This window comes from Rhinopithecus bieti, unplaced genomic scaffold (assembly GCF_001698545.2).
Source record: "Rhinopithecus bieti isolate Rb0 unplaced genomic scaffold, ASM169854v2 scaffold_36959, whole genome shotgun sequence".
NCBI lineage: Eukaryota > Metazoa > Chordata > Mammalia > Primates > Cercopithecidae > Rhinopithecus > Rhinopithecus bieti.
In genome coordinates this window covers 13,993-29,830 of record NW_016816945.1, presented here as the reverse complement: position 1 = coordinate 29,830, position 15,838 = coordinate 13,993, and the positions used below count along the sequence as shown (strand labels likewise).

At 51.4% G+C, this 15,838-nt stretch overlaps 1 protein-coding gene across 2 annotated transcripts in view; it reads right to left on the bottom strand.

Moving 5' to 3' along the window:
* Positions 1–6,580: 6,580 nt before the first annotated feature.
* The window catches only part of SEC14L4 (SEC14 like lipid binding 4), a 17,160-nt gene continuing 7,902 nt past the window's right edge, over positions 6,581–15,838 (bottom strand). Inside the window, exons 3-12 of one of the 2 annotated variants that reach the window (XM_017855628.1) lie at positions 13,605–13,648; positions 13,260–13,319; positions 12,928–13,116; positions 12,535–12,630; positions 11,813–11,873; positions 10,146–10,229; positions 9,731–9,837; positions 9,516–9,655; positions 9,250–9,419; positions 6,581–7,898 (exon numbers count right to left, since the gene is read on the bottom strand). In XM_017855628.1, the coding sequence (XP_017711117.1) occupies positions 7,759–7,898; positions 9,250–9,419; positions 9,516–9,655; positions 9,731–9,837; positions 10,146–10,229; positions 11,813–11,873; positions 12,535–12,630; positions 12,928–13,116; positions 13,260–13,319; positions 13,605–13,648 (1,091 nt within the window). In that variant the 3' untranslated portion in view covers positions 6,581–7,758. Of the gene's footprint in view, positions 7,899–9,249; positions 9,420–9,515; positions 9,656–9,730; positions 9,838–10,145; positions 10,230–11,812; positions 11,874–12,534; positions 12,634–12,927; positions 13,117–13,259; positions 13,320–13,604; positions 13,649–15,838 lie in introns of both variants that reach the window. The other variant, XM_017855627.1, reaches the window with a different exon arrangement.

Below are 15,838 nucleotides of genomic sequence, written 5' to 3'. Positions count from 1 at the left end.
GTATAACTTTATGAGTGGAATTGCTGGCTTGTATAGTAATTCTACACTTAACCTTTGAGGAACTGCCTTTCTGTTTTCCAATGCGGTTACACTATTTTACATTCCCACTAGCAGTGTATGAGGGCCGCAATTTCTTCACATCCTTGCCAACATCCTTCACATCTTTTGTTATTTTCCATTTGCTTTTTTTTTTTCAATCATAGCCATCACAGTGGCTGTCAAGTGGTATCTCATTGTGGTTTCGAATTGCATTTCTCCAACGACTATGCAACTGAGCATCTTTTCATGTGCTTATTGGCTATTTGCATATCGTCTATTGAGAAATGTCTAGTCAAACTTTAAAAATGTCTATCTATTGGGCCAGGCGCGGTGGCTCACACCTGTAATCCCAGCACTTAGGGAGACCGAGGTGGGTGAATCACATGAGTTCAGGAGTTTGAGACCAGCCTGAAACATGGTGAAACCCCGTCTCTACTAAAACTACAAAAATTAGCTGGGTGTGGTGGTGCATGGTGTCACCATGTTGCCCAGGATGGTCTCAAACTCCTGAGCTCAAGCAATCTGCCTACCTTGGCCTCCCAAAGTGCTAGGATTACAGGCATGAGCCACTGTACCTGGTCTTGATATGGATGCTTTATTGCTTAGTTTCATCTCCCTTCTTCTCTTAGAAGTTAAAATTAAATATGATCATGATGACGATGTTGATGATACTGCTGCTGCTGCTGTCTGTACTACACAATACTAATAGCTACCAAGAAGTCAAGACTCTCTGGGGAAGCCTCCAAAGACCTCTGAGTTGGGAACACAGCTCCTGGTCAAGTTCATAGGTGCTTCCCTTTCCTCTTTCATACAACACCCTTGCTATTTATTTTAGGACTAGGTTGCTATGGTTACAGGACGGGGGAGGATAGTGAATGATTCTATGAAGTGAAAGAGGCCTTAATTTGTATGTTGTCTAGGGTAGGAGCTGGTACATCTCTTCCCACAATGCCTGGGGTCACCCAAAGGGCATCAAGTGTCCCAAATTCTTCATGCCAAACTGATCTCTGCTTTCACTGGCATTTGTGGAAAGCCTGTAGTGCCTAAGGCTACTGGGGAGAGGAACTGGGTCTGAGGGTGATCACCAACAAAAGAGCCCAAGCAGTTGTCATTCCTCTCCCAACTCTGGCCAAATAATCTGCAAATAGTTCAGAAATGGATGCTGCTGAAACATGGGCCTGGCTGTCTGGGTTTGAATCTTAACTTCACCTCTAATGTGTTGTGTGATCTTGAGTCTCACAAGGAAACTGAGGCTGGTAACATCCCCTTCTTACAGGATACTGAGATGGCCAGTGTAGAAGAGACCAATAAGGTACCTTACCTACTGCTTAGCACATGCTAAGTGATCAATAGCATAGGCCTTTACTGCTATCACAAGGCTAGTCACCCAGCCTACTTTTAGCTCCACGACTAGGACACAGCTAGGCGAGCCCATCCTTTCCTGTTCCTTCTCCCCTCTTCTGTGGCTACCCTGCCCTACCCTTTTCTTGGGTCTCTCTGCAGTGCTGGGTCGTGCTGCCAGACTCTACCCTTTGGCAGTGCTCTTGGTATGACCCAGCCTGGGTGTGGACGGTCCAGGGAAGCACATGGAGTCTCTGGAGTCAGACATCCTGAGTTCCAATCCTGGTACCACCACTGAGCAAATGACTGTTTCTGAGCCTCACTTTCCTCTCCTGTAAACAGCAATAACTATGTTTATTATTTTATTTTATTTTATTTTGAGACAGAGTCTCCCTCTGTCGCCAGGCTGGAGTGCAGTGGCGCGATCTTGGCTCACTGCAACCTCCGCCTCCCGGGTTCAAGTGATTCTTCTGCCTCGGCCTCCCGAGTAGCTGGGACTACAGGCAGGCACCACCACACCCAGCTAATGTTTGTATTTTTAGTAGAGATGGGGTTTCACCATGTTGGCTAGGATGGTCTTGATCTCCTGACCTTGTGATCTGCCTGTCTCAGCCTCCCAAAATGCTGGGATTACAGGCGTGAGCCACCGTGCCCAGCCTAGCTATGTTTATTTTATAAGGCTGCCATGAAGATTAAACAAAGTGGCACAGATAGAGCAGCAAGCTTATGAAGGTGCTTAATAAATGGTATCTTTTTTTGTTTGTTTGTTTTTAAACGTCTGGGCAGTGCAGCTCACTGCTAAGGGTGAACAGGAGACAGACACAAAGCAGATGATGACTCTGTCGTGTGACCAACACTGGACCAGTTGCTCTGCGAGTGTGGAGAAGGGACCCTAACTGATAGGGCCTGGGTGGCCGTGTGGCCTAGGAAAGGCCTTTCAAGACAGGGTTCCAGTGCCCTCGAGCGTGCATTTAACAAGGTTGGAGAGGAAGTCCTAGGCTGAAGGCACGGCATGAGCAAAGGCAGGGAGGCAGGAAAGAGCTTGATGAATTGGTGAATTCAAGTCATAGGATGTGTCTGGAACTGGGTTGCAGTGGCCAGGTTGCAGAGGGCCTTGCAAGCCACCACCGACGCTGATTTTACCCAGGGGTACGTGGTGCGCTAGAGAAGGACTTACGCAGAGAATGATGTAATCAGATTTGCATTTCAGAAAGATTTTATTCTGGCTGCCCTGTGCAATCTGGACAGGAGTGGGTAGGAATGGGCACAGAGAGGGTGCGGTGGCTCACGCCTGTAACCCCAGCACTCTGGGAGGCCAAAGTGGGAGGATTGCTTGAGTCCAGGAGTCAAGACCAGCCTGGCCTTCATAGCAAAACCCTATCTCTACAAAAAATAAAAAATTAGCCAAGCATGGTGGTGCACACCTGTTAGTCCCTGCTACTCAGGAGGTGAGGTGGAAGGATCACCCGAGCCTGGGAGGTCGAGGCTACAGTGATGGTTGCACCACTGCACTCAGCCTGGGCAACAGAGTGAGACCCAGTCTCAAAAACAAAACAAAACAAAACAAAACAAAACAAAACAAGAAAGGGAGCCTGGAAGCGACAGACCCAGGATCTAAAACGAGGTCAGGCTGCCTTTTTCCGTCACTCCAGGAGGCCCCAGCCTGGGCCTGGGGAACTTGGCTTCAACCGGCCTGGAAAGTGACCTTCCGATGAGCCGATGCTAAGGGCCGCCCCAGTTTATGCTCCCGGTGGACAGAGGAGTGGCTGGCCCAACACTGCCCCCTGGTGGTTAAAAGCAGAAGCCCCCTGAGCATCGCTCAGTTTGGGCCGGGCCTCCTCCCTGCCCGCACACCAAGTGTGCTGTCTGGTAGATGGATACAGGTTCACAGCTTACCTCTCCCGCTTCATGTTGTGTGATGTGATAAGTCACTTTCTGCCCTGAGCCTCACTTTCCTTGTCTGTAAGCTGGGGATGGTGCTTCCTGCCTCAGCTTGGGCCTGGCACACAGTAGGTATTTGGGCGTGGAGCTGGCACCACATTTCCCACCGAGATACACAAACATCTGGGCAGCTTTCTCCCAATCCTGGGCCTTCCCTCCACCCCAGGAACGCAGCACCTCACTTTGTCCCACTGTGTGGCCCCCTGCCCCACACTGGCCTTCCCTGCAGGGGCCCACAAGCCATCAACCCTCATCTCCCCGCTTCAGGGTGGGGCCCAAGCGGCAGCTGACTTGGGTACTGGTTCCAAGTCTTCTGCTGGACCCAGAGGCTTTGGCCAAGGCACTGCCCCCTGCTGAGCTTCGGTTTCCTGGCCTGTAAAATGGGGCTATGATCTCTGTCTGCTTCAGGACTTAATGTGAAGGAGCTGTGCAAACTGTGGAGTTACGGTGCCATGAAGCTCTGGTGAAGGCCTACTCCGAGCACTGCCTAGACTTTCTCACAGTGGTGTTCTCTCTGGCTTGGGCTCCTTGGGCAGTGAGGTGGGCTGGGGCAGGTGAGCCTTTCCAACAGCCATTGAAACACCCCCACTGGGGCCTGGTGTGGTGGCTCACACCTGTAATTCCAACATTTTGGGAGGCCAAGGTGGGAGGACCACTTCAGGCCAGGAGTTCGAGACCAGTCTGGGCAACATAGTGAGACCCCCCGATTTCTTTTCTTTTCTTTTTGAGATGGAGTCTCGCTCTGTCACCCAGGCTGGAGTGCAGTGGCACGATCTAGGCTCGCTGCAAGCTCTGCCTCCTGGGTTCAAGCCATTCGCCTGGGTCAGCCTCCCAAGTAGCTGGGACTACAGGCGCCCGTCACCATGCCCGGCTACTTTTTTCTATTTTTTAGTAGAGACGGGGTTTCACTGTGTTAGCCAGGATGGTCTCGATCTCCTGACTTTGTGATCCGCCCGCCCGCGTCGGCCTGCCAAAATGCTGGGATTACAGGCATGAGCCACCACGCCCGGCCATGAGACCCCATTTCTAAAAAATATAAAAAAATAATTAGCCAGGTGCAGTGGTGAACACCTGTGGTCCCAGCTACTCAGGAGGCTGAGGCAAAAGGATGATTTGTGCCAGGAGTTCAAGGCTGCAGTGATCTATGACTCGGCTACTGCATTCCAGCCTGAGAAACAGAGTAAGACCCTATCTCCAAAAAAAAAAAAAAAGAAAAGAAAAGAAAAGAAAAGAGAAAAAGAAAAACACGCCAATGGGTCCACGACCTGCTGCCCTCCTCACCTGCCTCTCCCCGAAGACTGTGGTTCTTTTGGCAGCTGCACCATTCATGGATGCATATATATATTGCATCCAGCGAAGAGATGGACTGGGAAGGGCAGGTCCCACCTCCATTATCTGGACAGGTGAGGTCTGGGTATTTCCAATTGCCTCATTTTGAGCAAGAGTTTTGATCTGTGGCCTCCTGCCAAGATTTTGCCATTCTTTCCTGACAAACAACACGGCTGTTTTGTAACCGGCATTATAAAATAGTTTTATTAATTATTAATAACTAATGTGTACACAGTTGTCCATGAAGAAATAGGAAATACCAGTGAGTTGTTACCAGTGTTGCCCAAGGCTGGGAGAGCCCTTCCAGCTTTCCTTTGGCCCCAGACACCCCTGCCCCACTGGCCGCCCACACCCCATTCCTGTCTGGAAGGCTTGCCTGCCGTCATCCCGCACATCCAACAGCTCTCCCTTCAGGGTCACCTCCTCCTTGGACAAAGCACACATGACCCCTTGTCAGGTTTCCTGGCTGGGTGCTCCCCCAGAGTTTGGCTCCTGCCCCTACCAAGCATGCATGGTGGCAGTGCACCCATTTGATACTGATCAGTCACGTCACTTCCACCTCCCTCCCTCCATGAGCACAAACCTCCAGTTAACACAGCTGGGTCAGCCCAGGGTCCTCGGTGTCCCCAGAGCCTGCCATGCCTGGTGCTGGGCAAATACTCAAACACCCAAAAGCAGGCCGGGCCCAGTGGCTCACATCTGTGACCTCAGCACTTTGCGAAGCTGAGGCAGGGAGGATGGCTTAAGCCTAGAAGTTCAAGACCAGCCTGGGCAACATAGCAAGACCCCTGTCTCTACTTTTAAAAAACTAAATTAAATTAACATCCATGAATGAATAAATGAAGAAACAAACTTTGGGCGAGCCACTGCCCTGCTCTAGGTGACTTTTTTTTTTTTTTTTTTTCAGTTTTGTGTAACAGTGAGTGTTAAAAATTGGACATGGAGGCTGGGCATGGTGGCTCATACCTATAATCCCAGCACTTTGGGAGGCCGAGGTGGGCAGATCACTTGAGGTCAGGAGTTCGAGACTAACCTGGCCAACATGGTGAAACCCCATCTCTACTAAAAATACAAAAATCAGCCAGGTGTGGTGGTGCATGTCTGTAGTCCCAGCTACTCAGGAGGCTGAGGCGGGAGAATCGCTTGAACCTGGAAGGTGAAGGTTGCAGTGAGCTGAGAGTGCGCCACTGCACTCCAGTCTAGGCAACACAGACTGTGTCTCAAGAAAAAAAAAAAAAAAGAATTGCAAATGGGGTTGCTAAGGAAATGTGCCCCTGCTGAGCTCCCAGTGTGCCCCTCCTCTCCTGGCTTGGTAGGAGATTCTGCTCTCACCTCTGCAGGTGACCACGGCTCACTGCAATTCAGTCACTAGCGCCTGCACTTGACCCCATTTTTGTTTGCCACCCCCCAGGCTGCTGGTATTCGTGATCAGAGCCCTGTGATCAGAGCCTCAGGAAACACTTGTGCATGAGGCAGAGCAATTCTTACTGCCTGCAAGGAAACCAGACAAAGCTGTGCTGATGGAAAATTGGCTGTAGGTAGTTACATAGGCAAGAATCAGAGCTCAAGTCTAGGGACCCCTGGTTTTTAGGCAGAGGACGTCAAGGCAGAGGACATCACGGCTGAAGTGAGGTATTATGATCCCCCATCATGACAACCGGGGGGCCTTGTGAAATTTAGCACAGGGTCCTCCCAACTCCAGTTGGCCACAGCCTGCCATGGAAGCCAAGTGCCTCTGGGCACTGCAAATATCGCTGCATCTGGGGAAGCAGAAGACAGGGTGGCCACGCAGTACAACAGGGTAGTGGGGATGCCTGTCACATCTCGGATGCAGAGGCAGCCCCTGAACATGGGGATGTCCTGTAACTCTTGCCCCACAGCCCAGTCCATCTCCTTGGAGCCAGCACAGCCATTTTTTTTTTTTTTAACCTGCCAATCTGCTCAAACACCCAGTTGGAACAGGAATGCCTCATGGCACTGGCTTTAGGAGTTTAGATGGTTTGCTGTTTCTAGCAGCAGAGCACCTGTTCAGACTCTACATATATGCATCCATGAATGGTGCAGCTGCCAAAAGAACCAAAGCTAAATGTTGGCAGGATCACAGCAGGTGTGGAGCGGAGGTCACTGGGAATTCCCTGGAAACTCAGTCATTACCCAGTCAACTGGAAGGCTGATCATGGCTTTGTCCTCTGATGGTTACCCATGCCAGACCCCACCTCTCCATTTCCAATTTTCTTTTGTTTGTTTGTTTGTTTGTTTAGAGACAGAGTCTGGTTCTGTCACCCAGGCTGGAGTGCAGTGGCACAATCTCAGCTCACTAAAACCTCTGCCTCCTGGGTACAAGCAATTCTCCCGCCGCAGCCTCCTGAGTAGCTGGGATTACAGGCACAGGCCACCATGCTCGGCTAATTTTTGTAGTTTTAGTAGAGACAGGGTTTCACCATGTTGCCCAGGCTGGTCTCGAACTCCTGACCTCAGGTGATCTGCCCACCTCAGCCTCCCAAAGTGCTGCGATGATAGGCATGAGCCGCCACGCCCAGCCCATTTCCAATTTTCCATCCAGCGGTGGCAGAACAAGCTTGGATGGGCCCCAGTGCTCTGCTGGAACCAGGACCCTCACCCAGCTGCCTCCAGCTAGGCCTGCCCACCCCTGCTGACCTCCTACATGCATAGAACAGGGCTTCTCTCTCTTCAAGCCTGAAGCTGTGATACCCACAAGTCCTGGGATCCATGCACACCCGCTGAAGCTGGAACACCAGGCATGGGCGAGTCTTGGGTGACTGGATCTTGTTGGGATGGATGAAAGGGCAGCTTCTGCAGGCAGGACCCATCCTCAGTGAACTGGATCATCTTCAGCGTTCTCATTCTCAGCCCCATTCTCTGGGAACAGGGAAAGAGGTTCCTGTCTGAATCTTCAGCATGGCCTATGCACTGGTGGCCCCTTCCTGCTTGGTCACTGTGCCAGGCGAGCTCACAATGAGCTGAGATGGTGACGTGGGACAAGTGGCTCTCTGCAGCTACCTTCAGCACCATCCTGCCTGGGAGGTCAGGGGTCAGGGGAGTGGGTGTGAAGGTGTTGGAGCGCACAGGCAGAGGTGGCTGGGGTCTTCACTGTGTTGGGGAGGGTCTCATCGCCTTGAGACTCTGCAGTGTCTCCTCAGAGGCCTTGTCAGGAAGCAGCACCTCCACAGTGTAGCTGAGCTTCTTGGCATGCATCCGGCTGTAGGTGTTGTCGAAGCGCAGGACATCTGTGGTGATGGAGAGGTGATCAGGGAGCACGAACCCTGCATATCTGCAGAAGAGCCAGCCCTGCATGGTTGCATCCCTGGAACCCTTGGGAATGAGCTGCATCCCTGGAATGTCCTGCATCCCTGGAACCCTTGGGAATGAGCTGTCTAGGACAGTGGGTGAGCCTGAGGGTCAGCCTGTGCCCAGCCCTAAGCCCGTTGCTCACTTCCATCTCCATGGTAGCTTGTGCTACATAAAGGAATCATGATGGTCACCAGCACACAGAACAGCACACAGAACAGCACACAGAACAGCACACAGAACAGCACACAGCCAGGGAGCAGGCGGCCTGGGAACAGGATCTCGAGTTCCACCTGCAGGGAGGAGCTGTGGCCCACGGACACAGTATGCCCGTACTACGTCCTCACCTGGTTGCGGCTGCACAGGTAGCTCTTGGGCCTCTCCATGCACCATGCATTCCATCACACATTATAGCTCCCTGAATCCTCAAAGCAGCCCCATGCAGAAGGCAATGTCATCCTCATTTTACGGATGAGAAAACTGAGGCTTACAGAGGTGATATGATCTTTTAGCGGTCACAGAGCAAGGGAGGGGAGGTACTGGGATTCCTTTATCCCAATGTCCCAACCCAGGGAGGAGCCCTGCTACCCCAGGAGGAATGGGCTGGGCTACGTAAGCTGCTTTTCCGTCTCGCAGAAGGCATATCCTTTAATGCCAAGGACCAGCATCAACTCAGGTGTGATGAGTCACGCAGACTTTTCTGTCTCTACTCTCCTAATGCTCCCTTTGCACAGAATGAAACAAGGCAACGTGTTGACTTAAGCATAAGCCACACCCTTCTCCTCCATAGGAAATCAACTTTGGGTTCCCCTTCTCCTAGCTCAGTTCCCAATAGACGTGGTGGCCCTGAGCAATGCTGCTTCTGGTCAAGCTGACTGAGCTGCATCTGGCCTGGAAGGCCTGGGGGTGAAGGATAAACACCTGGAGGAAGTCACCTCTTTGAGACTCCTAGAGTGGGGTGGTTCATGCAACTGGGTGGTCCCCTTGCCAAGACCCCTGATTCTAAGTCCATGGCCTCTTCCTTACCTGTCTCTTAGTCCAGTGACCCTGGTATAGGGGCTTCTCAGGAGCTGAGCCCAAGGCCCTAGGTTCTGAACACCAGCTCTTCCCCCACAATGAGTCTCTGCCCTCATACCCACAGGTAGGGGTCACTCATCCGATCCATGGCCCCAAAGCCAGCTCCCCTAGAGTTTATAGAGATCCCCCCACCCTCCTGAGAGCTGGAAAGAGAGGGCAAGCAGAGGGTAGACTGGCAGGGAAAACAATTCCAGTAAACCCTGCAGCTCTTACAGACGCCAGCCTGGAGGCAGGTGAGGCTCCCATCTTCAGGCACCAGGTGGGCGTTGTAGCGCTGGCTGGGCAGCACCTCTGTCATCTCCCTAGCCCTCTGCCGCTTCCCCATCTTGGTCTTCAGGAAAACCCCAAAGCCGATGTCCCCACCATCCGATGCGAACTGCCACCTGCAGTGGACAGAGAGCCCCACTGGCGACCCCCTGCCTCGGCTCCAGGCCCCTCCCAGCTGTTCCCAGGTGTGGAGTGGTGGCTGTGATCCCTACCTGAGCACACAGCCCGGGAACAGGATCTCGTTCTCCACCTGCAGGGAGGAGCCGCGGCCCACGGACACTGTGTGCTCATACTGCAACCTCACCTGATTGCACAGGTAGAAGCTCTTGGGCACCTCACCCCCATAGTTGATCTGTGGGTGAAGGGGGTGTGTGGGCACTAGATCACAGCTTCTCCCCTCCTTCCCCATCCTCTGGGCACCCTGTACCTTGGTCAGGCACTTGGGGTTGCCATCGGGGTCAGTCATGGTCCCCCCAAACTCCACGGGCAGTTGGTCGGGGCTGATGAATTTTGTCAGCTCCTGCTTCCAGTTGTCTGTGTGGGAGCAAGAGAGGGACTCCAAGGGGACTCAGGAGACTCAACAGAGGGCAAAAGAGGGCTGAGCCCGGTGAGGGGACCCGATACATCCTGGGCGTGCTCTCCTGGGTGCCTACTCCTAACCGTACCAAAGACCTTTATGTGGCTCCCAGTTCATGGTCTAGGACCCAAGGCATTGCCCATGTGTGTGGAGGCTCACCAGGGGCAGTGCCCGAGTAGAGGACAAGCCAGGGAGAAGCAGGGTCTTTAGCATCGACCTCTGCTTCCCAGGCAGACGGACACAACCAGGGGGCCAAGCCGCTCACCTCCCAGAATCACAATCTTCCTGCGTGTCTCCTCACTCATGAACGACTTGACCAAGTTGAAGGCCACGGGGAACAGTTTGGGGGCTGAAACACATGTAAATCTCTTGAGAAGCTGGACCAGAGAGGACATGGGGATACAGAGCCACAGTCAAGAGCAGGTGCGGGACAGGAGTTGGACAGATATGGATTCTGCCACTCTCTGCTGTGTGACCTTCAGCAAGTTACCCACCATCTCTAAGTCTTAGTGCAGTTAACTGGAAAATGAAGGTGAAATAATGTATGTATAACACCTGGCACAGTTGCTGGCTTTTAATAAGTGGTTGTCTCAGGCCGGGTGCAGTGGCTCGTGCCTGAAATCCCAGCACTTTGGGAGGCAGAGGCAGGCAGATCACTTGAAGCCAGGAGTTCAAGACCAGCCTGGCCAACATGGTGAAACCCTGTCTCTACTAAAAATGCAAAAACTAGCTGGGCATAGTGGTGCATGCTTGTAATCCCGGCTACTCGGGTGGCAGTGGCACAAGAATTGCTTGAACCTGGGAGGCAGAGGTTGCAGTGAGCCAAGATCGTGCCACTGCACTACAGCCTGGGTGACAGAGTGAGGCTCCATCTCGAAAAAGAAAAAACAAATTAAAAAAATAAAAAACAAATGGCTGTCTCCCCAACCCAGTTGTAAGGGGTTGAGCACAAGCTGGCTCTAGGGTCAGCAATATTGATTCCCCAACAGTATCTCTTCTTTTCCACACTCCAGGTTGTCTGGAATCTTCTTGGGTGTGACATTTACATTAGACCTCCTGTCCTGCCCTGACTTGCTCACACTCAACTGAGCACTGTCTGTGGGCCAAGCTCTGTGCTCCATCTTCTCCACACAGTTTCATTTAACCTCATAGTTATCTTTGGGGAGGGGGCTACTGTATCCTCATCTTACAGAATGGGAAACTGAGGTTCAGTGAGGTTAAGCAGACTTGGAGAAAATCATAGAGCTAGTTAGATTTGAATCAGATCCTCTGACTCTGGAACACATGACATCACCAGGGCAGCCAGGGACCATTCCTGCTCAAAGTGTATCCATCCATTAGTGTGGTCCATGGACTATGGGTTCCTAGCCCACACTGACATAAGTAAGTAACAGTAAACATTTAGAAACGTATAACTTGACATTGTTGCAACATACCAGCGCATGATTTTGTGTATTACAAAAATATGAACCTGTGAAGGACTGAAACTAGAAAATAATGCCAGAGGCCAGGTGCGGTGGCTCACTCCTGTAATCCCAGCACTGTGGGAGGCTGAGGTGGCTGCATGACCTGAGATCAGGAGTTCGAAACCAGCCTGGCCAACATGGGGAAACCCCATCTCTACTAAAAATACAAAAATTAGCCAGGCATGGTGGCATGCACCTGTAATCCTAGCTACTAGGGAGGCTGAGGCAGGAGAATCGCTTGAACCCAGGAGGCAGAGGTTGCAGTGAGCAGAGATTGTGACACTGCACTCCAGTCTGGGTGACAGAGTGAGAATCCATCTCAATAAATAACTAACTAACCCAACCACACAAAACCTGGTTCCTCACAAAGGATGGTTGAAGAAGCCTTTAACTCCACGGCTTACCTATTGTACCCTCCTATTCCTGCTTCTCCCTCCCCAGGAGGTCATCCCGGTCATGGGCTTACCTCGAATAATAATTAAATTCTTCAAAGTCTCAGGATAATTTGCTTCCAGGATGCTAAAAAACTGTGGAGTCAAGATGAGTCTGGTTGGGGCTCTGTTCCATCACCTCCCGCCCATGGGTTTCTGTGGCCTCTGATGCTGCTGAGACAACAGGCCCATCCCTGGCCCATCCTACCTTCCCCACAAGCATGTGCCTCCTCCTCTCTGTTATTCTTTTTTTGTTTGTTGATCTGTTCTTGAGACAGGGTCTCGCTCTGTCGCCCAAGGTGGAGTATAGTGGCACAATCACAGCTCACTGCAACCTTGAACTCCTGGGTTCAAGACATTCTCCCGCCTCAGCCACCCAAGTATCTATGACTACAGGCATGTGCCACTGCACTGGGCTAATGTAAAAATTATTATTATTATTATTATTGGTAGAGATGACATCTCACTGTGTTGCTCAGGCTGATCTTGAACTCCCGGGCTCAAGCAATCTTCCCACCTTGGCCTCCCAAAGTGCTGGGACGACAGGCGTGAGCCACTGCGCCTGGCCTCTGTGTTACTCTTGTTCCTCTTTCTCCTTGGAGGCTGGACTCTAGGCCAGCATCATTGGCTGGTCTGTGGAGCCCCTGCAGGGCATACCCACCCCTCTATCTCACTGGATTCTCACAGCAATTCACAGCTAGGGCTCACAGCTGGGAGCCGCTGCCCACACCAGCCCCAAACCAGCCGCCCACCTTACCTGCTGGTAGACCTCCACAGCTGGCTTCCACAGGTGCTTCAGGCTCAGCCCCTCCATGTCAAACACCATCAGCGCCATCTCGATCTTCCTGCCCAGCTGCTTGGGACAGAGTCAGCATATAGGTCAGACAACAGCTCCAGTCAGGAGATCCTGGCCAGAGAGACTTGGGCACCTCTCCCCACCTTCCTGCCATCCCACCCTCTGGCAGCCCATAGTGTTTTCCAGACAGATGAATAACACCTCACCTTCATGGGTGGGTAAGGGTGGGAGAAGCCCACATTCCACCAGAGTCCTGAGTGCTGAGGGCTGGGGATGGGGGGAAGGTGCCACCCCTCTCTGGTCCTGGTGCCACCCTATAGACAGATGAGGCCCAGCTCCACCCCAGCTGCTCACCTTCTGAGTCTGCAGCTCACACTCATGCAAAAGCAGCTCACAGACCTTGATGCGCTTCCGGATCAAATCCTGCTTGGAGGTCGACAGCAGGAGACCCTTGGGGTCGAGGGACCCGATGATGCAGAAGTACACAGGGGAGCCTTCGTAGTCGTAGCCACAAAGACCACCCGAGTCATACAGCTGGATGACCTGGAGGTGTGGGTAAGGTCCTGACTCAATCCAGCTCACTAGGCTGGGTCCCTACTCCATCAGGCGGCTGGATGTGGTGGGTGGGAGATGAGGTCGGCGGTGGGGAGCCTCAGATGGCCTGGGGGATGCTGCTCAAGGCTCACCTCGGGGGGCTGCCACGTGATGATGTTGTCCAGGTCTTGTCGCTTCCGGAACTCCATGTGCTGCAGGGACACAGCAGGAGCTATAGGATTCTGCAGGAACCTGGGGACACCAGGCTAGGTCCCTCTGCCCACAGCCACCAAGATCCCGCCAGAACATACCCAGGCTCTCCGGGTATGGGGACAGGAGGTGGGCTGGTGGGACTTGGGTCTGATGCAGAAAGGGATCGGGGGAGGAAGAAAGAAGGAACAGGAGAATGGGACAGGGCCAGAGTCTCTACCCTTTTGCTGCGAATCCCTGGGTCACAGTGCATGGAAGGCAGGACAGTAGGGATCAGAGATCCTTACCCTCCGGAGCATGTCCTCAGATTTCTGCAGGTCAAAGTTTCGAGCTGCAAGAAGAAGAGGAGGTAAGTAGAAGCTCAAGGATAGATCTAGAAAGAGCCGTTCCCTAAAAACTCATGAGGAAATAGCTAAGGTGTCCCCAGCCTTTTTCTGACACCCCAAGAATACATTGAACATCTAGAAATTGTTTGTTTGTTTGTTTGTTGAGACAGGGTCTTGGCTCTGTTGCCCAGGCCAGAGTGCAGTGACGTGATCATAGCTTACTGTGGCCTCTGGCCCAGGTGATCCTCCTACTCCAGCCTTCTGAGTAGCTGAGACTACAGGGCCACACCGCCACACCTGGCTAATTTTTTTTTAGATTTCTTTTTTTTTTAGAGATAGGGATCTTGCTATGTTGCCCAGGCTGGTCTTGAACTCCTGGCCTCAAACAGTCCTCCTGCCTCAGCTTCCCAAAGTGTTGGGATTACAGGCACGAGCCTCTGTGTCCGACCTAGAGATGTTTTTTTTTTTTTAACAAGTTAAGGATCTTTAATCATCTAGAAGACTGGAGAGCCCTTGATTTCAGTTTCTAGTCTTCCTACAACCTTCTGGAGGCCAGTCTAGCCTGTATTTGATGTCCCTCAGGAAGCAGAGATCCCCCCGCCACCTGCACAGTGTTAGGGGTGGTGGGGAGCATGGGGTTTGGATTCACACAGACTGGGGCTTAAAGTCTAGTGTTGCCCTTTTATTTTCTGTGCAACCTTGAGCAAGTCACTTACCTTCTCTGAGCCTTAGTTTTTTAAATCAGTTAAATGAGAACACTATCTGTTTCAGTTATTCAAAGAACAACATGAGATAACGTATAGAAAGTGCTTGGCCCAGTACCTGGCTCACAGTAAGTTCTCAATAAACAGTAGCTCTCATGATTACCTATTTTGAAGAAATAGACACACTTTAATTGAAAACGTGATGATCTATTTTAGAAATGCTTTGACTGTTGCTCTCTGAGACCCCTGGCTCACTGAGGAATTTGTCCACTCGCGGAGCTGAAACAATGTGCGAGGTCAGAGATTTTCAGATGGAAGGGATCTCAGATGCTATCTAGGCCTCCTCTGCTCTGACCATGAACCAGTTCCAGAAATCACTCCCAACTGGGCGTGGTGGCTCACGCCTGTAATTCCAGCACTTTGGGAGACCAAGGCGGGCAGATCACCTGAGATCAGGAGTTCGAGACCAGCCTGGCCAACATGATGAAACCCCATCTCTACTAAAAATACAAAAATTAGCCGAGCATGGTGGCAGGCGCCTGTAATCCCAGCTACTCGGGAGGCTGAGGTAGGAGAATTGCTTGAACCCGGGAGGCAAAGTTTGCAGTGAGCTGAGATCGTGACATTGCACTCCAGCCTGGGGGACAAGAGCAAGACTTTGTCTCAAACAACAACAACAACAACAACAAAACCCACAAAACTTAGCCAGTCGTGGTGGTGCACACCTGTAGTCCCAGCTACTCGGAAGGCTGAGGCACGAGAATCACTTGAACCCAGGAGGAGGGGGCTGCAGTAAGCCAAGGTCGCACCACTGCACTCCAGCCTGGGCGACAGAGTGGGACCTTGTCTTAAAAAAAGAAAAAAAAAAAAAAAGAACCCCCAATGCAACAGCTCAGCCTTGATTATCTCCCACGATGGGGAGTTCATTACCACAGAAGGCATTACCATTCCATTCTTCAGCAGCTTTGACTGAACCCAAATCTGCCCTATGATGGTTCCAGCCGCATCATCAGAGGTCAAACAAATAGATGTAATCCCTTGTCAGTGTGGCAATTCTGCAAATATTTGAAGATAAGCCACCAAGTTCACCTGCCCGATCTTTGCTCTGGGCTATGTAATTATTAAAAGCATCTTCTGTGTCAATTCTATCAAAGAGAACGTTCTGTGATGATGGAAATGTCCTATACCTGAGTTGCTCATTAAGGCAGCCGCTAGCTGCCTGAGGCTACGGAGCAGTTGAAACATGGCAAATGTGATTCAGGACCTGGAGTTTTAATTTAATTTAATCATTACAGTTATATGTGGCTACAGGTTATCAAACTGAACAGGGCAGTTCTATACACGTCAGAGATTTTAAGATTTTTGCTGTACAGGTATTATGTGGTATAGGTTACACTCCTGGGTATTTTACGGACTTTGTTGCTGTTTTGAATGGTATCTGACTTTTCGTTTTTTTTTTTTTTTTTTTTTTTTTTTTTTTTTTTTTTTTTT